General features: G+C 37.5%; 1 protein-coding gene across 8 annotated transcripts in view; it reads right to left on the bottom strand.

The window, feature by feature from the left end:
* Nucleotides 1–21077, bottom strand: part of LOC138749495 (zinc finger CCHC domain-containing protein 2-like) — a 111534-nt gene that overhangs the window by 70765 nt on the left and 19692 nt on the right. For 7 of the 8 annotated variants that reach the window (XR_011348699.1, XR_011348703.1, XR_011348700.1 and 4 more), the window contains exons 4-7: nt 8992–9063; nt 4356–4465; nt 3564–3655; nt 2981–3025 (exon numbers count right to left, since the gene is read on the bottom strand). Coding sequence is in view for 1 of the 8 variants with exons in the window: in XM_069910927.1 (XP_069767028.1) it covers nt 2981–3025; nt 3564–3655; nt 4356–4465; nt 8992–9063 (319 nt within the window). In the remaining 7 variants the exon portion in view is untranslated. The remainder of the gene's footprint in view (nt 1–2980; nt 3026–3563; nt 3656–4355; nt 4466–8991; nt 9064–21077) is intronic. The other variant, XR_011348704.1, reaches the window with a different exon arrangement.

The following is a 21077-nucleotide window of genomic DNA, read 5'->3' as shown; positions in this document are numbered from 1 at the left end:
TTCCCAAAAACTGTTTCACGTTCCTGGTAACTCAAAAGTCTTACCAAGACCAGCCGTGGTCATTGCTGGTCAGATCCTCTGTGTCTGATGAGCCCTTTCTATCTGTAGTTTTCCATTGAATTTATTTTCTCCCAGCACTCATGGGATCCAAGTTTCAAAGAAGTTCACCGGGTCTCTCCCTACAAACCAATAATCCAAACATTATTGCATCTACTAAAATTATCCATGTGGTCGACCTTGTCCAGCAGAGCTTGTTTATCCAAGACCAATTTCTTCACATCCTCTACTGAAGTTTTCAGCTTTTCTTGCTTTTAACCAAGTCGACTTCCACTTGGCCTATTCATTACATTAAATCATCAATGGCCTCTTTAAATTCAGTCATCTTCTCTGACAAATCTCTCATTGCGGTTTCTTATCTAGGATTATATTCAGGTCTCGCGCTGACCCCCCCCCAGCACTGCTGGATTCAGTCGATCCCAAAGTCACTCTTGTACCACTCCCTTTTGGATTTTCACTCGACCTTCCTGGCTGAGTCGGTATCTCTTCTGATTTTGGGTTTTTTTTTGCTATCTTAGCATTTTAGTGTTCATTTTGTTCATTGACGGTGAAAAAATTCTTAATTTTAGACTTTTAAACTGTCTTTTTAATACTCTTCACGGAGAACTCATCCAAGACACGCATGTCTAGATCCTTCGCATGGCCATGTGCCAAATGGCAAAATTCTTAGAGTGGAGGAAAAGAGGGATTTTTGGGTCCAAGCTTTGCAAGTTGATACTGTGGTTAAAAAAAAGTATAGTCTGCTGGCCTTCATTAGTCTTGAGATGAATTGAGTTCAAGAGCCACGAGGTAATGTTACAGCTCTATGAAACTCTGGTTAGACCACACTTGAAGTATTGCATTAATCTCTGGTTGCCTCATTATAGACAGGGGGCAGAGGAGTTTTACTAGACCGCTCCTGTTCACGCTACTGACTCATTAGTGCATCACCAGATCCAGCCCCAACAGTGTCATCAAGTTTGCAGATTCGACAATAGTAGTCGGCCTCATCCATAACAATGATGAGTCGCACTTCAAAGAAAAGCTAGAAAATTTAGTGATGTGGTGTGAGAGTAACAACCCAAGTCTCAATGTGGTCAAGATGATGGAGATGATCATGGACTTCAGGAGGATCAGGAATGACCACACTCTCAACACATCAACAACTCTGTAGTGGAGAGAGTGACAGTGGAGAGAGTGGAGAGCACCGTTGCTTGAAGTTCACTTAACTACCAACCTATCGTGGACACACATCTCCTCACTTGTAAGGAAGGAGCAACTGCAAATGCACTTCCTGAGAAGAATGAAGCAGGCAATGATAAAAGACACCATTTTGTCAACCTTCGACAGGAACTCTATAGAGTATCCTGGGTGGCTGCATTTCAGTGCAGTGCAGTTGCTACAGAAAAATGGATTGGAGATCAAACCACTGGACCATGAGAATGGCAGAAAGGATCACTGAAGCCTCCCTCCCCCCTCCCCCCCCCCCCTCCACCACCACCCCCATTGACATTATCTACTGGGATTGTTGTCTGAAGACCCCTTCCACCCCGCACTCAGCATCTTTCATCTGCTCCCATCATGAAAGTGATCCAGGAGTATCAGAGCCAGCACCACCAGGTTTAGGAACAGCTTCACATAGGCAGTAAGAATGCTGAACAACCAAATGAGACTCGCATATTTAAAAGCAATATTTATTTATACATACATGTGAATACTTGTCCTGCTTATGTATTGTTTGACTGTATGTGCGTTATGTTTGGTTGTGTGTCTGTGTGTTTTGCACTGAGGACCAGAGAAAGCTGTTTTGTCGGGTTGTACTTGTGCAATTAGTTAACAATAAACTTGACTTGAACAGGTCTTACGTTTTTATTATGTAGCTTATGTATTTATTGCCTCTTTTAATTTAATTAATTTAGTGTACTATTATTGTTTTTCTTTATAAGTACCTGTTTGGCTGCAGTATGTATTTGAATATACGTGTATGACAATAAACTCATTATGGTTATATGAAGGACCCATTTTCCCCAGCAGAAAGACAAGAAACGAGAGGATATAGGTTGAAGGCAGATTTCAGAATCAGACAAGAGGTGAACAAATTAAAAAAAAAATCAGACAAGCAGTAATGAGAGTCTAATTTATTGACTAAAACGTGTGGTGGAAGTATAAGATGCCATCACATTTAATATAACACAAACTTCAAGATTAGATAGATCTAGAAACTATTCCCCCCCCCCTCCCCCACCCCACGTCACTAAGCGCGAAAGGCCTCAAGTTCTGTTAATTATAATATTCATGTCAGTTGCCATATAGAGCCTATATATGGGCATATATAATGCCATCCACATTACAGTATTTATGCTGTACTCTACTTGGCAATCTTTACAGACCCCACAATATAATAAAGAATTGTAATTAGCTTTGTAATGTGGTGTGTGGCTCCCCAAATTAATCATTGTGGGTATTATTTTCTGGCACACTGGATATAAAATAATGCTTTCACTAATTTGTCCCTGAAGAGGCATAGATAGGGTAAACAGCTGGGACCTTTCCCCCAGGGCAAAACTAGCAAATACCAGAGGACATTTGTACAAGGTGAGGGAAGTTTCGGGGAGATGTCAGGGAGGCTTTTTTCTGTAAGCAGAGTTGTGGGTGCCACCACTGCATTGCCAAATGTAGTGGTGGAGGTTGGTACAAAAGGAACATTTGAAAGATTCTGAGACAAGGACATGGATGCAAAAAAAATGGGTGTGAGGTCATGAAGGTTTAATTTGAGCAGGTTTGTATAGGATGACACAACATCATGGGCCAACGGACCTGTACTGTGCTATAAAGTTCTATTTTTAAGAAACTTGTTGATGTACCCATTTAATGTTATGGATTTCACACACAAGTAGCAGGACCAATGCTAAAAAGCACAACCACAAAATGCAAAGCCATGTACCTTCTTCCTGACTGGAAGCTTCAGAACTATCTTCTTTGAAGTGCTCTGCAAATTTAGACAAGTTTAACACTGGTTGTGAATTTGCTGCAAAAATAGTGAGGTAGTTTAAAAACAATCTTTATTATTCATGACACTGCACTATACGTTCATACAAGGACTGCAAAATACCTCATATGGATGCAGTGAAATTGATTTGTTCTCCTCATTCTCCTTCAAAACTCTTTTTTAAAAAAAAGTGTGTCCTGGTGCATGTTCATATATAAAAGGCGCATCACAGTCATGTACTTTCAGATCATTTAATTCCCACCGACAATTACAAAATTCTTTACGATCCTCTTGATTTATTAAGATGATGTATCTTTCTGTATTGTAAGAGTTATAACTGAAATTTTAATGCCTTCTCTTTCCAGATTCTGATATTTCCAGTATTATGGTTCTTAAGTTATCAATTTAAAAAAAATAGTTGTTTGCTGTCAGGGATAGAGGCAGCTCAAGATTAAAACCTAATTAAGTTGCTTTTGTGAGTAAACAATTAAAGAATGCTCATATACCACAGTCATTGATTCTGCACAACATGACTCACTGTGGTACTGAATGTGGTCAGAAGATCTCCCAAAGAATTCATGAACATGATCACTTCTTAAGAAAGAGCGAGATGGCGACAAGAACAGTTGCCTAATGGATAAAAATAAAAAAATAAATTTATTTTGTCCTGGACCACATCCACACTGGAAGCAAAAGATGTGACAAAATTAGTATTTCACAGCAAAAAGACATGTTCAGATGTGCAATAAGTTAACTTATTTTTTTTCTAATGAGAAATGACCAGTTAATATTAACAAATACAACAATCTAAGGTTGTTAATTCCCATTTAATCACACTTCTACAATTCTGTTTATCATGGTTTTGGAAAGCAAAAGCTCCATCAATGCAGCAAAGGCCACAACAAAGGAATGGAGAGCAAGGAGTAGAAACAGAATGATAAAAATAATGCTATTGTAGGAGGCACTCTGTAAAGGCAAACTTCCACAAAACACTTAGCTGAAGGAAAGCTGACATAATTACATTTATATGTTGAATGAAAGGAAAAAAAAAATCAGAAATTCACCATGTTTTACTGGATGCAAGGAGAGGAGTAACAATAAAAAAAAGGGCATAAACATTATTGTAAAATACCTTTGTTTTCCATAAAACCTTTTCACATGGAATTTTCAAATATTTTGCTCTATTAATGTTTAAAATGAAAAATTCTTACTTAAGGCCAACATGCTCAAATTAAAAAAAAAAGCAACAATGGTTATACTTTATAAACAGATTGGTCACCAACACAAGATGAAGCATAATTAACACTTTGGTTTCAGTATTGCCAATTACCTTACGACTGCCTCTAAATCAGAGTGCTTCCTGTCTTCTCTTGTCTGAGAACTGTGACTGAATGCCCGCAACACAGTTTTGCCAAAAGCACCAGAAAGATCCTTGGGGAGCTTTATGAAAAAAAGTGTTTCAGAATCACAGAATGTCAAAATTCAACTCACAAGAATAGTGTAGGTATTCCAAAATACCATGACTCACAAATGGTAATATTTATGGTAATTGTAAATTTTCTATTTCAGGCCAACAAACCTGGTTATTAATATTACATGCCACTTATTATATAAACAATGAGAACTCATTTTAATTCCCAATGCATGATCAGCATAACTCAATGCAATTATTCAGGAAGCAAGCTTCTTTATTAAAAGAAACATTAAAATATGAAAATTTCTGGCAATAGTGGCATTTTATTCTTTGTTCCTAATAGAGCTTGAATCGAAAATAAAGTTAGGAGTTAACCACGTTAATGATTGTGGAGCCAAGTGTCCAAGACCAGGGAAAAATGCCACATTTCGTTCATTCAACGGCCATAATTAACCAAGTAGGTTTTACCAATCCAGTTGCTTCAAGGTCATTGTTACTGAATTAATTTTTCAACTAAATTCCATATCAGTTTATTTTGCTGGAATACAAATTATGCAGAGGGACTTGGCAGGTACAATAGGTAATCATGAAGATAAATGGCCTTCATAGCTTGAGGTTTGAATTAAGAGCAGGGAGGTTCTGCTGCATCTGTACAGGAAATTGTTGAGGCCGCACCTGGAGTTCTGCATGCAGTTCCAGTCTCCTTACTTGACAAAGGATACATTAGCTTTGGGGGCAGTGCAGAGGAGGTTCACCAAGTTGATACCGGAGTTGAAGGGGTTAGCTTCGAAGGAGAAATTGAGTCATTTGGGACTATACTCAATGGAATTCATAGGTATGAGAGGGGATCTATTAGAAACATACAAAATTACCTTCCAGATGCATAGCCAACTTGTTACAAACTGGCAATGCCATGATTCTCAAAACAAGTTTCTCTCTTAAAGGGAGCAAAGTTAGAATAGCAGTTAGCACAATGATATGACAGTACCAGCTGGGGGTGAATCTGGCATTGTCTGCAAAGAGTTTGTACATTCTCCCCGTGATCACATGGATTTCCTCCATGTATTACTGTTTCCTCCCACGTTCCAAAGACAGATGGGATTTATTGGTCACATGGAACGGAAGGACCTGTTATCATGCTGTGTCCCAAAATCAAAAGTAATTTGAATCATAATACTGCATATTCCTAATTGTACTTGGTTTTTGACAAACATCAGCCAAAGAAATGTCCTTGAGATTTGTGAACATGTGGGACATTAAATGGACCTCTGTAGCCAAGCAGAGCAGGAACCTGATTCCAGATGCTGCTGGATGATCCAATCCACAAACTGGGCCACACATGAACTCAGGCTAACAAAACTATGATAAGAATAGTTCACAGAGTCAGTTGATCATACAGCAGCCAAAAAGAGTAAAAAGGATTTCTACGTTTCAGGCCCAAGCCCTTCATCAGGAATATAGAAAATCAACCTGAATAAAAAGGTGGGAGAGGAAGAGAATGAGTAGTGGCTAACAGTTAAGAGGTGGATACATTTGAAAGAGTAGAAGAGAAAGAAGCTGATAAGTGATAGGGGAAGGCAGAGGGCTACAAAATAATAGCTCTCTAATCAGAGAAGGAAGGGAAGCAGTGGGGAGCTGGAGGAAGGAAGACGGGCAGGGAAAGAGAGGCTGGGAAAGGGGATTCAGGAAATTGGAGAAAATATGTAAAGAATATATGTTAATGATCACCATTTATCAGCTATTGAATATTTAAATACTAACAATACTAACAATATTGGACCAGACAGAAAGGAGCTGTGGTTAGTGTCAAAATTAAGTTTTCCACTCAACTTATTACTTTGAAAATGGATGGCAGAGGCCTCGACCACCCCACCCCCTTGCCCTTCTGATTGGTTAACTCAAGTGAACTTTCTGGAAGGCAACAGCCTGAGTATAATTAACACAAAGCATCTGTGATAATCCTCAAAACATGGGCACTCCAAGGCTATTATATTCCTTGCATACCCATGACTGCACCAACTCAATCTATGAATTCACTGATAGCACCACTGTTGTTGGCCAAATAATTGTGACTGATGAGTCAGAATACAGGATGGAGAAGAACAACCTTGCTATCAAAGTAATCAAGACCAAGGTGTTTATTCTTGATTTCAGGAAGAAGAGGCCATGAGATCTGATTATGTTGATGGGAAGGAGGTCGAGTCAGAACTTCAGGTTTTGGGGATTCCTTATCTCAGATGGTCTTTCCTGGAGCCAACACATTGAGGCAATCATGAATAAGGCACACTAGCAAATGTACTTTCTAAGGAGATGTTGGAAAGCTGGCTTGTAATCAGATATTCTGTCAAACTTTCACAGCTGCTTTGCAGAAAGTATACTGACTGGTTACATCACAATCTGATTTGGCAATACCAGTGCATCGGAATGCAGAACGCTGCAGGTCGATCACATGCTCCAGCCTCCCATCCAATGCAAATATCTATGTGACATGCTGCCTCAAGAAGGCACCCAATACCAAAAGAATCCTAATCACTCTGCCATATCGTCTTTTCACTGCTACCTTTGGGCAGAAGGGACAGAGGCATGAAAACTAACACCTCTCCTTTCCAATAGCTTTCAGACTCTTGAACCTCCCTTTGTACACTAATCATGGACTATTTATATTATTGCAAATCATTTTTTTATATTAGGATTACTGTGAATGTTTATAATCCATCTTACGTAATTATTATCTGTTCATTTAATTCATAGTTTATCATCAGACACTTAAATCACAGACCTAGAGTCTCATTTAAGGACTCTTGCCTTGCACATTATTTATTATTGAATTTTTTTTGTATTGCACAGTGTGTTTACAGTTCTTTATTTACATTTCTCTCTTTTGAATACACATTTTTTTCTTAATTATAGTTACCAATAAGTAGAAATTATGCCTGAACTGCAGGAAAAAGAATCTCAGGGTTGTATTTAATGTCATGTATTCAGTCTGATAATAAACTTGAAATTTACTATTTTTGCTTTATTTTAAGTACCTATTCAGCTGGAGCAGCAAGAATTTCAGGCATATCTTTGATCCAGAAACTGTCCAAGGATTCCAATGGGCAGCAAAATGTCAATAAGACTTAAGGACTAAGAAGATGAGCAAATAAATTGAATGGTCAAGTTGATACAATGTTGAGAAGAGGGAGAATCAATTACTCAGGTACTTCGTTGCACACCAACCATTAAACTGCCATCTACACTAATTAAATTCTGGTCACCCCACATTAACATCAACTCCTAGATATATCACTTACCTACACACAAGTGAAAATTTTCAGGGGCCAATCAACCTACAAACCCACATCTTTTAGATGTTGAAGGAAACTGGAGCACCCAGAGGAAGCTCACATGGTCACAGGGAAAACACGAAAACTCCAGAAGTCAGAATTGAACTTCAAGTCTTTGGTATTATGAGGCAGCAGCTCTATTAGCTGCACCACTGAATTTTGAAGTGGTTTTAAGGAAAGAAGCAAGGTTTATGTTGAATTGCTGCTACAAAACCAATGAATAAACTATTGACCAAAAAGTTAGGTGAGGAATTTCTTCACATGGTTGAAATTCTTTCAAAATTTCTACTCCAGAATTGGGGCTACTCATCAATATAGACAGGATATAGAAAGAAAGTAATTTATAAACTTGTGGGACCCATTCTTAGAATTTCACAATAATTGGAAGAATTAAGAATTAGCGTGCACTCTCCGATGTCTGGGGGTCTCCACTGGATCTACATATTCATTTTTAAAATTATTATAAGGTAATCTTGATTAGAGGAGGGGGTAGATTAGGTGTCCTTTTTAGTTTTTTTTTTCCTTTTATTCCGCCCACATTTTTTTATTTGGCTTAACTTAGTAAACAGGTTTAACATGGTTTTACAGATCAATTCAAATTATGTTTATTAAGGAATTCTCGACTTAGTTTCATCTTTCGGTTTTATTTTTTGTGTGCTTACATATATACAAATGATATGTTTGTTTTCTAAAACTCTATATGTAAGCTTATATGTTAAACTCAATAAAAATATTTTAAAAAGAAAGTTAGTTTTTCAGACAATAAGTGAATCAAAAGACAAACTTTTGTAAAATAAGCACTATAACCCTGAAACAGATTAAGTTTATGGATCTCCTCATCTCTTTTGTCTTTTATCTTAGAATAATGCATGTCTAATTTTTTTTAAATTTAAAAATTACAAATTCAAATTTACTAACTTTTCAATGGAGATGATTTGGAAACTTATCTCATGGCCAAAGACCCCAATGAGCTTTCATTTTACAATTTATTGAAAAACAATAAGCAAAATGGGGAAAAGTGGGTCCAGTCTTGGTATGCAACAAAAACTCCTACAATCAAATAGCTACAATAAATTAAAATGTTATCGCAGATTAATTCTTCTAATTTAATGCAAGATAAGGTTGATGCAAATAGTATAAAATAACATTAAATTCCTGCCCATGTATTAATTTCAATTCTTTCACATACATGCAAATTCGCCATTTTACATAATTAAACTTACTTTAGTTAAAAACTCCTGGAGATCATGGTGTGTTTTTCTCACAGTACACATTGAAAGATCAGTCCTTATAACCTTAAAAAAATAGAAAAGCAATATTAAGATTGCAAATACTAAAGAGTGCTAACAGCAGAATGAAAGTCCAAAAGTCCAATGAGTTCAAACTATTATTTAAAAGGTCTAATTTCACATTCTATCATATTCCTTGATATTACTTATTAAATGTCTAATTTACTTCAAATTTATTAATAATTCTTCAGCAACAGATTACACTGAGAGGCTTCCACATTTAACCACATCTTTACTTATTTAATTATTTGGAATTATCTTAAAATTGTGCTGTTACCTTGTTTATAACATTTTACTTAGTCGTTACTTTAAAATAACCCATCAAGTCAATCTTTAAATATCTTCAGCTCCACAGACATAAGGAACCTTCTATTAAAAACAGATCTCACGTTCAACATTATCCTCCCTTCACTTGAGACCAGCCATTTTCAACCTTTTTTCGGCTATGCCCCACACCCACCCAGGACTCTGATCCAAGATTATGAGACCCCTTCCCTGTGAAGCAGTTCAGTTTTGATTTCTTTCGTACTTCTCTCCTACCAACAACATTAAAAACATTTTTCAAATATTTATGGTATGCAAGGTGAAAAGAAAAAAAAGCTTTTACTTAAATGTGTTGTGGCTTCCGGGGGCCCTAGGGCCCCCCATTGAGAATGGCTGCTTTACATCTGACATCTCACATCTGAAAGTAAATTTCTCTCCATCCTGTCAAGTTCCTTAAACAACTTCAAGCAGCTGATGTTCATACATATCACTCGCATTACTGAACAAAGTCACGCTGTGTGGTGGAACAGAGGTGGTCATGATTGTGAGGTAGGTGACAGTGCAGACATTCATTGAACAGAGTACCTCACCTCCAGGATTAGTACACAAGATTAAACAATATGGTCAAAACAGAAGAATAATAAAATCAGAAAAATTATCTAACTGTGCAGTCATCTAATCAAGGGATCATCAGGTTGCAAGTTGCTTTTCCCCATCCCCAATGATACAAACATAGTTCACAGAAGTTTAAGACAAAAAAAGTATTTTGCTGCTCCAACGCTGTAATTTCAACAGACTTTCAGAAGGAAATGACCTACAACACAAAATGTACCTACAATCTTAGCAAACCTTTATTGGGGATGGAGTGTGGTGTTGGGGGGGGGTTTGGTGATGGGAAAGAGGAAGAAGTGATGGTACAATGATGAGAAGTATTGTCCTTTAACCTCAGTAGAATTTTCCTAAAACAAGCAATGTGTATTAGTCTGGATCTATGCCACATAATGGTTTAATAATTTTTAACAATGTGGTTAATATGTGCATTTCCAATCACTTTGGCAAATGCTTCGCAGAATACAGTCAAAATAATGCAGACCGTGATCCTTATTCATAACACTGAAGCGTAAATAGACCTCCATTCATTCTGTGGCTGATAGAATATCAACTTATGACAGTTATAAAGAAAACAAACTTTCTGTCATTAGTGATTTTGCATTTACTTGAAAAGGCGCCAAGCCACGATGCTGTTTTTGCAGAATTGCGTACCAATTCCAACGTGTGCAAATAACATTGCAATCCGATTTTCATCTGCTCTTATTTGATAGAAAACATTAAGACCATTTCAGAAGGACTGCAAATTTAAATCTAATGAAAGCAAAATTTCTCAACTTTTATAATCTACGAATACAGCGATAGATATCCTAGATCAGTGCTCATATTAAAAGTGGAATGCAAAATTACCTGGAGGTAATTCAGTTTCAGTTGACAAAAATCAAAGGTATACAAAATAAATAGTGAACAAATGTTGCAATTTGAGACAAATTCCAGATTTAATGGCCTAAAAAAATATTTTAAGACATTGACATAAAGGATATCACCTTTCCTTTTCCAATGGCAGAGAAAATTGTACGCTTTCATGAGACACTGAAACACCAAGTTTCTAACATTTCCCATCCTTGCCAAAAAGTGAGGATACAAAATCTCCTACTGTCTGCACCTCCTGCTGTCTTGGTAAAGCTGCCAAATATCAAAGTGCCCATTACACATCTTGACCAGGTTAAAAAATGCAAAAATTTGAAAACATAGGGCACCATCAGCCCTCTTGAGCGAAATGCTCGAGGGACATAGGCCTTGCCCTCACTTTGAGCAAATTTTCTTGGAGCAGCTGCCTGAGGATATCCGACTCTTGCTCGCCAATGAGGGCTTCTACACCTCTTCCGTTCACTGACAAGTTTGCTTGATCTGAACTGCTGACGCACCTTTTTCCACAACCAGGACCCCCAACGTCTCTGGTCAACCAGAGTTCCCCAAATTTGCCAGCCTTGGCCTTCACTCCAACTGTAACTCAATAATCCTGAACTCTTGCCATCTCACTTTTAAAAGTTTTTCAATTGCCAGCCATCCACTTACCTGCAAACACCCTCACCTAATCAACCTCTCCAATTTCCAACCTCTTGCCTCCAAAATTATTCTTGCCCAATTAACTGAATTTTTAGACTAGTGCTCCCTCTCTCCATAAATATCTGTACAGAGACAAACAGAATTAACATAATCAGTATTAACTGTATCAAGTCTGCAATTTCAGCTTTCCTATACCACATCAATTCTTGCACAAGGGCGCACAAGTGGGGGGGGGGGGGGGAAGGAGAGGAGAGAGAGGGCACAAGAGAGAGCAAAACTGTTGTTATGGAATAAAGTCAACAAATCTGCTATTTTGATCTTCATTCAGAGTCTGACAAAGACAAGAAGGGATCTGTCCTCGAAAATTATGCCTTTTGATTGCTTACTTGTGAACCTTCTTCCTGATGGGAAGGAGTGAAGAGAGCGTGGGCAGGCCGGTAAGTCTTTTTTTAATAGGTTGGCTGCTTTTCCAAGGCAGTGAGTGTTGTATATGAAGTCAATAGTAGTGTGTGTGTGGGTTTGTGTGATGGACTGAGCCACATTTAAGAATTTTTTGCAGTCTTGGAGGGGCAGTTTCCATACCACACAATTAACACACTGCTAGAATGCTGTCAATTGTGCACATGCTAAATTTCCTCAAGCTTTTGAGGACTTCATTCACTACTGCAGGAATTTGGGGGGGGGGGGGGGGGTGGGGTGGGGTGGAAAGACCAGGACATATCGCAGGAAATTTTTACCTCCAAGAACTTAAAGCTGTTGATTATCTCCATATTGCAACTGTTGATATGAACGGGGTTGTGAGCTGGTCTATAACCAGCTCCTTGGTCTTACTGACATTGAGGGAGAGGTTTTTGTCCTTGCACCAAGCCACAAGCTTCTGTACTTGATTTCATTGTTTTTAAAAAAAAAAATTATTTATCATTTGTATCAACACAAAGCATAAATTCAATAATACAGTAATTTAAACCATACAGAATGATATAATCAATTTTTAATTTTCTCCCCAACCCCCTCCACAAAAGGAGAATAAAAGAAAAAAAAGAAAGAACACCTAATTCTACATATATAATATTACTAACATATATAGTATTCATTGACTATTTTTTATAATTACTAACTGAGATGGGTGGGCAAGGTGGAGGATGTGGATGAATTTTTATTCATAAAAGACATAAATGGTTCCCAAAAAGTTTTCAATTTGATTCCTTAAACTACAAGTAATTTTTTTCTAAAGGTATACAATTTTGCATTTCAAAATGCCATTTTTCTATTTTTAATCAAATTCTCAGTTTTCCACATTACTGCTATACATTTCTTTGCTGTAGCTATGGCTACATTTAAAACTTTTTCTAGTTATTTCTTTATATTCTTCATATACATATATCCCAAAGTAAAAATAACCTGGTGCTTTATTATTCTATAATGACATTAAGGTCTCATAAACTTCTATTTCAGAAAAAGTATTAGATAATTCTAATTTTTCATCTTCATCTAACATAGGCAATTTAACTTGTCACAAATATTCTTCTATTTTATTATCATCTTTCAAAGATTCTGATTGATAAAGTTTGGCATCAAAAACCTTAAAATTATCATTTATTTCCTGTGTTTTATAAGCAACTTGACCAGTATTTTTCTTAGTAGCAATTATTGTTTAAGAAACTTCTTCGGTTTTTAATTGCCATGCTAATACTTAATGAGCCCTTTCACCCAGTTCATAATATTTTTGTCATGACCTCATTATATCTCTCCATTCTGTAAGTTTATGTTCTATTAAATTTTATGTTTTTGATTCTAACAATATTCTTTTCACCTCTTTTGCACGTAGTTCCTTCTCTAATTTCATTATTTATTTTTCCAACTGATCCACCTCTTTCATATATTCCTTCTTTACTTTTGAAGTATAAATTATTTGACCTCTTAGATACGCCTTCATAGAATCCTATATTATAAACCTATCTGTCACAAAGTTGCAAAATTCTTTTTTCTTCAGCAATGTTGTATTTAATCTCCACCTATAACCTATCTTTTGTTCCTTTAATAATATTGACAAAATTAAAGGTGAATGATCAGATAGAACTAGTGTTTGATATTCAACCTTTTGCTCTCGAGATTGAAATTGTGCAGAAATTAAAAACATGTCTATTCATGAATATGTTTTATGCCGAAAAGAATAATCTCTTTCACTTGGGTGAATTCTTCTTCATGTATCCACTAACTCAGTATCTTTCATTAAATCTATTGCTATTTTAGCTACTTTATTTTTCATCATTTTATGAACTGACCTATCCAGTTTAGGGTCCAAAGTAAAATTAAAATTTCCTCCTAATATAACTTTTCCCTTAGCGTTTGATAATTTTATAAAAATATCTTGTACAAATTTACCATCATCTCCATTAATGAATGTATGCACACCTAAAGTCCATTGTTCTGAATAAATCTGACAATTTACCATAACATATCTTCCTGCTGTCTCTACAATTGTGCCAGTATTTTCACTGGTAAATTTTTATTTATCAATATTGCTGTAACTCTAGCTTTTGAATTGAATGAAGATGCCAAAATGGTTCCTACCCAATCTCTCTTTAATTTTTCATGTTCTTTTTCTGTCAAATGTGTTTCTTGTAAAAAGGCAATATCTATTTTTGCTTTTTCATATACACTAATAATTTTTTCATTTATTTGATTCTATATCCCATTAATATTAATAAAATTCAGTTTTCCAGCCATCACATCTCTTGACTAAATCTACTAACCATCCATCTTTCCACTCCCATTCCTCTCATTTTTATAAACACTAATAATATATATCTTAATGTTCTTGATATATTTAGGTGTATTGAGAAAAAGAAAAGAAAGGAAACCAGAAAAAGATAGAACACCCCCCCAAGGCATACATTAGTAAAATTACATTTTTAAAACCCAGATCTATACAAGTTGCAGTTGAAATCACACCAGCGCCCATGATTCCGTAGAAGTTAGTCCTTCACTCCCAACTAACTCTCTCGAATTACTGTACTGTATCTTGTTGCATTACATCTATATAATCTTAACAATTTACAAATTTTTACTTATTTATTGATCCTTCAGGTTAAAATTTTCCTCCCCAATAATCTCCCTCGAAAAAAAAAAGAATATTTCTTTTTCCCTCACTGTATTACAAGTACACGATCCTTTATCCGGACATCTAAAATCCGGAAAGCTCCAAAATCTGGCAAATGGGGACCAGCGATTGGGGAAGGCGGCTGAGCAGCCAAGGGACCGCAGTTGAGGGAGATGGCTGAGGGACCGGCAGTGGCGGCCGGGGGACCGCAGTTGGGGGTGGTGGCCGGGAGACTGGAAGGGGGTGGGGGTGGATACAGCAGCACAATTCAGGTGGGCTTTCCGAAATCTGGAAAAATCCAAAATTTGGAACACACTCTCCTAAGGGTTTCCTCGGATAAAGGATTGTGTACCTGTATCAGATATAATCATTCAGTATTATCTCTCATTTCAAGCATCACCCACTGCTTGTCTCTCTTTCTCAGTCTGTAAACACCTTTGCCTCATTGGGTTCCGTAAATAATCTATTTTTCCTGTCTGGAACAAAAACTTTCAATACTGCCAGATACCTTAAGACAAAGGCATATCCTTTCTTCCACAATACATGTTTAACAGCACTGAATTCTTCTCTCTTTTTTTAAAAAAAAAAATTGAAACTTATATCAGGGTAAAAGAAGATCGTATTTCCATGGTAATTTAAGGGTGATCGTCTTTCTTTCACTTGTTTCGCTGCCAGTTCCAAGATCTTTTCTCTCACTTCATCTGGTTGTGGCTTCGGCCTGAACGTTCTGTGAGCTCTTTCAATCTCAATATCTCCTTGAAATTCAGTTACCCCCAAAAATTGCAGAATCAAATGCTGCAAAAACTTCTTCATTTCCTGACCTTCATCCACTAAAGTTTTCTAAAATGTCAATTTTTTTGAGTTAGTTGATCTTTTGTTGCAGCTGCTACAGCTTGGATTTTTTTCATCTATTCTTTAACATTTTGAATTTCAAACTAATTTCCTTTAATTTTTTCTTCCACAACTTAAAATTTATTATCTACTTGCTGCATTGTTCTTTCCACATTCTTTGTAAAATTCTTATTTTCAACCATACTCTCATTACACCTTTTAACTTCTGTTGATTGCACCAAAGATTGTTGGAAGTTTTTCTTATAGTTCTTCATTTCAGCTGTAAATACACAAGTCTCTCATTTTTTCCTATCTTTTTAGTCATAGTTCCCTGTTCTAGATGTAATTCCCGTTCTTCTTGGTCTTCATCCTGATCGCTGGAGCTGGAAGCTTCTAGTTTTTTTTAAAAAATTTCCTCCTTTTTTTCCAGTGCTCTGCAAATGCGCAAGGAGTCGTGCATGCACGGTCATTTCTTCACCTGCAATGGGCAGCCATTGTCAGGGGAGACCAAGGTCTCCCCAGCTCCAGCTTTATCTCCACAGGCTCCTATCTTTCAGACAGCTCCAGGATCCTTCTTCAAGGTAGGCCTCTCTTCTTTATTGGTCTCTTTTTCTTGTTCAGTTTCTTGTTCAGTTACAGCTGTTTCTTTCTTTCTTTCTTTGGTGACATCTTGTATTATTTATTTGATCTTCTGACAACTCTTCCTTTTTTAAAAAAAACTTTAACCTTTATTAACTCTTTTTTAAAAAACTTTTTCCAGAGAGAAAAGGGATTCATAGTCTAACCCCAAGTCATTATGTGGCAACCCCCCTCCCCCCACCAACCCTTGGTTTCATTGTTGTTACATCCTACCTATGACTGAAGGGCCATCTGCAATTTAAGGATGGGAGTTGGAGCTGTGTTTGACCACATATCTATTGGTACACAGGAAATTTTGTAAGATGCAAAGTACACAGCCTTGCAGGGCCCCAACGTTAAGGATGATCATTGAGGAGATATTGACACGAATCCTCACTGATTGCAGCCTACAGAATAGAAAGTTATGAATAGAATTGTAGAGAGGCATGCTGAGACCACGATCAAGTTGCTTGGGGATTATTTTGCCTGGAACAATTAGGTTGAAAGGAGAGCTATGGTTGATAAATGGACACGTCAGTGTCCTTGTGTAGATATTCCAGGGCTGAGTGCAGAGTTCAGGAGATGGTGTCTGCTTTGTACTGGTTTTGACAGTATGTAAACTCGAGTACGTTAGAAATGGCCAATAGGCTGGAGCTAATGAGAGCCATGACCAATTTTTCAAAGCACTTCATGATGGTGGACATAAGCAGCACCAAAATAAAAAATAATTGATCAGGCCCATCACTGTGACTTCTGAACCATATTATCCTTAAATGCTTGGACTCTACACCAGAGAAAACCATTTAATTACAGAAACAAAAATGTGAGGAAAAAAGTGCTCTTATTATCAAAGTTGCATTTGATAGCGTGGCATCAGAGACCCAGTAAAACTGAAGCTAATGGGAATCATGGAGCAAATACAGTGAAGGTTAAAAGAGCAACAAACAGTTATAAGACACTTGTTGGGGGCCAATCAGCTCCTTCTCGTCAGTTCTTTAGACGAGTGTCCGAAGCTCCACATCTTCATCTATTTCACTGGTCTTCCTTCAGTGATCAAGCAGTATAGGAGTGCTTGCTGTTTGTCACAGAATTCATTCAGTTCCATGTACAAATCTGACAGCACATGGTAAAATGAAAACATTTAGGCTCAACAGCAGGTTACCTTGAACCCAACAAACACCAAGCAAATTATATTTTCCAACAAGGGAACACCAAACTGCTACCTCTAATGCCATTACCACCACTGAGTCCAATACTTAATGTAATTCCATAGCAGGCCAGCGATTGAGCATTTTCAATCGTGACTCAATGCATGTTATCAATTATCTACAAGCCACATGGAATTTTCTTCATTTCCTCACATGTTCAGTACTAGAATGACTGAAAAAAATCCACTAGGATGAAGTGCAAGACACACAACACAATAGCATAATAATTCATTTTACACAACATGCACAAAATGCATTGCCGTAATTTGTCATTGTTGACAGTATATTCAGCACCCCTTTTCTTCCTTTGATATGTTATCCCTCAATCTCCATTTTGTCTCACATATTTTTGGCTGTAAAAAATATTAAATTGAAACATTTTCAACATGAAAAAATATCAGTTCCAAAAGATCTCCAGCAAGCTAGCAAACGCAGCAAGATTCCTTTCCTGGGTCATATATTCTAGATCCAAACTCTTCTTCTGAAAAGGGACAGCAAGTCAACATAGACAGAACCCTTGGCAGCCTTAAAGGTCTTGACAGATAAGGAGGTCCCTGATTTCAGTATCTCTTCCAAAATAAAACCACACAACGCTCCCCTCTCACTTCAAATGGAGAAATATCAGATCAGGAGTGCAACCAAATTCATAAGGAGTCCTTTCAAGTTCACAGGAGCTGTCACCTTGTGCATGTCTTATGTACACAGAACAATGCCTTGCCCAGGTCTTAGAAATGGCTGGTGGCCTGGGGGTTCATGAACACACTTCCAAATTCAAACTTTTAGTCAGTAGATGTTTCAGGGCAGGAGTGACACAGGAAAGTCATCACCTACAAGGTTTTTCTCCAAATCATCTGTTTCATTACAAGTGGGCGAAATTGCTGGTACTCTCAAATTCATCACATTTTCATCATATGATTTCAAGAAGATGGCTCACTGTCATCAAAGAATAATTATATTGAGGCAACAAAAGAAAACAGTAGCCTTACCAGCAGTGCACAAAGAGTGACAACAATGGGGATGGGACAAGGGAGTGAAGTGCTCAGATTTTCAACTATCAAAGACAAAACCTTCAGTGTCAAAGAAATTTACAGCCTAATGAAGATAATAAAAAAACAGAAATAGCAGGAAACACTCAGCAGGTGAGAAGCATTTGGGGAAAGTTAAACCATTAACATTACAGGTCAAAAAAGATCATCAGAACTGGAAAGGTGAGAAAACAAGTTTAAAGTTGCAAAGATGGCGGGGAAGACATGGATAGGGAGGATGCAGGGATGTTTACTCAGCCATCTGATTTGCAAATTAAACATGATTAAATGTCTGGTAAATAAGAACATCTGCAGATACTTTGGTCCTGTGCAATAGACCTTGCTACCAACTTCCACCTGGACCTCAAATTGATTTGATCTGTCTCTGGTAACTTCCTCCACTTTATCTTTGTTGCCATTTTGGGAGACAAATTATCCAGCTATCTTATAAACTCACAAACCTTGGCTCCTGCAAGGATTCTATTCCTTTTCCTCAATTCCTCCTTCTCCACTGGATTACTCCAGAAAGAGGCTTTCCATTCCAGGACACAGAGCTTCCCTTCTACTGATATTAATGTAGCCTTCAACTACATCTCTTCTACTTTCTGTACTATCTTGGTCCATTCCCCATCCCAGATGCAACAAGGACAGGAGATATCCTATCTTTAGCTACCACTCCACTAGCCTTCACAATCAACATATCATTCTCCTCAATTTTTGCCATCACAATGGTATACCACTAGTCATATCCTTCCTTCCCTCGAGAATCGCTCACTCCAAGTCTCCCTCGTCCATCAATAGCCCTATAGGTACATACCCCTGAAACCACAAGAAGTGCAGCACTCATCCTTACACCTCCTCCCTCATCATTATTTGGGGCCCCAAACAGTACTTCCATGTGAACCAACACTTCATCTGCGAATCTGTAAGGGTCATTTACTACCCCTGGTGCTCCTGATGCAGCCTCCTCAACATTAGGGAGATTGGATACCAAATAGGGAGATCACTTCATTGAACACCTTCACTCTTTTTGCTGCAACAGCAGTGACCAATTCCACATCCCATTGCCACATTGCACTGTTGAGGCCAGCCATAAATTGGAACAATCCCTTATATTGTCTCCAAAGTCTGCAACGAGATGGCATCAATATTCCCTATTCCAAATTTTGTTCATCCCCTCTGCCAGAATCCCTTTCCCTCATCGCTGTCTCCCTTCCCATCCTTCTCCCATCAAACGACCATCTTTCTTCCCCTCTGCCCTCTCGTCGGCTTCTTTTGTATCTTCATACCTGAATCCACCTATTGCCTCATCTATTAGCCTGCATTCCTCCGCCTTCTCCTCTTCCCTCACCCCCTTCCATCTTTTTATTCAAAAGTCTGTTTGATTTCCAGCACCCGTGAAGAATGGGTCAAGCCCCAAATGTCAATTGCCTTTTACTTTTTATGGATGCTGTGAGATCTGACAATTAAATGTCTTACCAGCAGCATCCAACATCAATTCCTCTTTCCAGATACTGTCCGGCTTGCTGAATCCTTTCAGCATTGGATTTTATTTCAGATTTTTCAGCAGCTGTAATGTTTTCTTTTCATTAAAGATAATGCATCAATCAAGGGGAACAGCAGCCAATTTGAATTCTGCAAGATCTCATGTCTAGCATAATGTATTTACAAAGTCAAAATAAATGAGCCAAAATTTTGAGTGAACTGCACCAAGCAATAGTGAGCCTTCAAATCTTCTTTAAAAGATGTTAATTGTGATAACAGGCATATCTCTAGAGCTGGAACTCAGTGAATAATGCTTTCCTTTTAAAAACTTACAAAATAAGAAGAATCTACCTTATCCACTATAATTACAAGAAGTGTACATTTTTTCCCCTACTTAAAACAAATTTAATAACTAAATTTGGGCTCAAAGCTCAAATATTGAGACCAGGTTAATTCCAAAACTATGTTTTATTACAATCAAGTGATCCATTCCAATTACACAATTTGGGCATCAAGTAAAATTTTAAAACTAAAAAAAAGCCCAGTCATAATTGTTCTGTTTTAAACACAAAAGCCACAACACTGCCCCCTTGCTGTAATATTTATTTTCCTTGCATCAAATCCGTCTCGTGTCAAAAAAAGAATCAGCAGCATGTTAAGCAACAGGGACGTACTTGCTTGATTCACCTTTAAGATATTGGATACTATTTTTGATCCTGGATTGATTTCCTTCAATATATTGTGGTACAAATAGCAGTTAATAAATAACAATTAGAAGCATTAAGAGTGTTATGCCAAAAGCCTTATTGATGCATATTCTCATTTAGCAATTCACAACTTTTTCCATTACAGCAAATAATAAGCTTAAGCAAGCAATACCAATGGAAGACCATTGCTTAATCTCATCACCGGTGATGAACCTAAATCAACAATCTTCGATAGAAATAAGTTTCTGAATCAGATACAGTAGTTACTTCAACTCAGTAAAAACACCATCCTGGCGAAACTCAGCAGGACAAACTGTGTATTTTATATAGCAATGATAAAAAAGAGATACATAACCAACATTCTGGGCCTGAGCCCTTCATTAAGGTGCCTGAATACAACTATAGAAGGGAAGGTCAGAAGAACCAGAGGACCACAGGCAAGAGGTAAGGGGTGGATGAGGGAGGGAAGGCACACCAGTAAACAAGATGAGGGGATAGATCTGTAAATGGAGGGAAGGGGTAGAGGATTGGAAGAAAGGAGACTGGGATAAGGAAGGGAGAAAAGGCAGTGATCTAGCAGAAACTGGAGAAATTGATGTTACTGCCATCTGGTTGGAGAGTGTCCAGACAGAATACAAGGTGTTGCTCTGCCAATTTACGG

The sequence above is a fragment of the Narcine bancroftii genome, chromosome 1 (assembly GCF_036971445.1).
Source record: "Narcine bancroftii isolate sNarBan1 chromosome 1, sNarBan1.hap1, whole genome shotgun sequence".
Lineage (NCBI taxonomy): Eukaryota > Metazoa > Chordata > Chondrichthyes > Torpediniformes > Narcinidae > Narcine > Narcine bancroftii.
The sequence above is the reverse complement of the archived record's forward strand: the minus strand, read 5'-3'. Positions and strand labels throughout refer to the sequence as shown.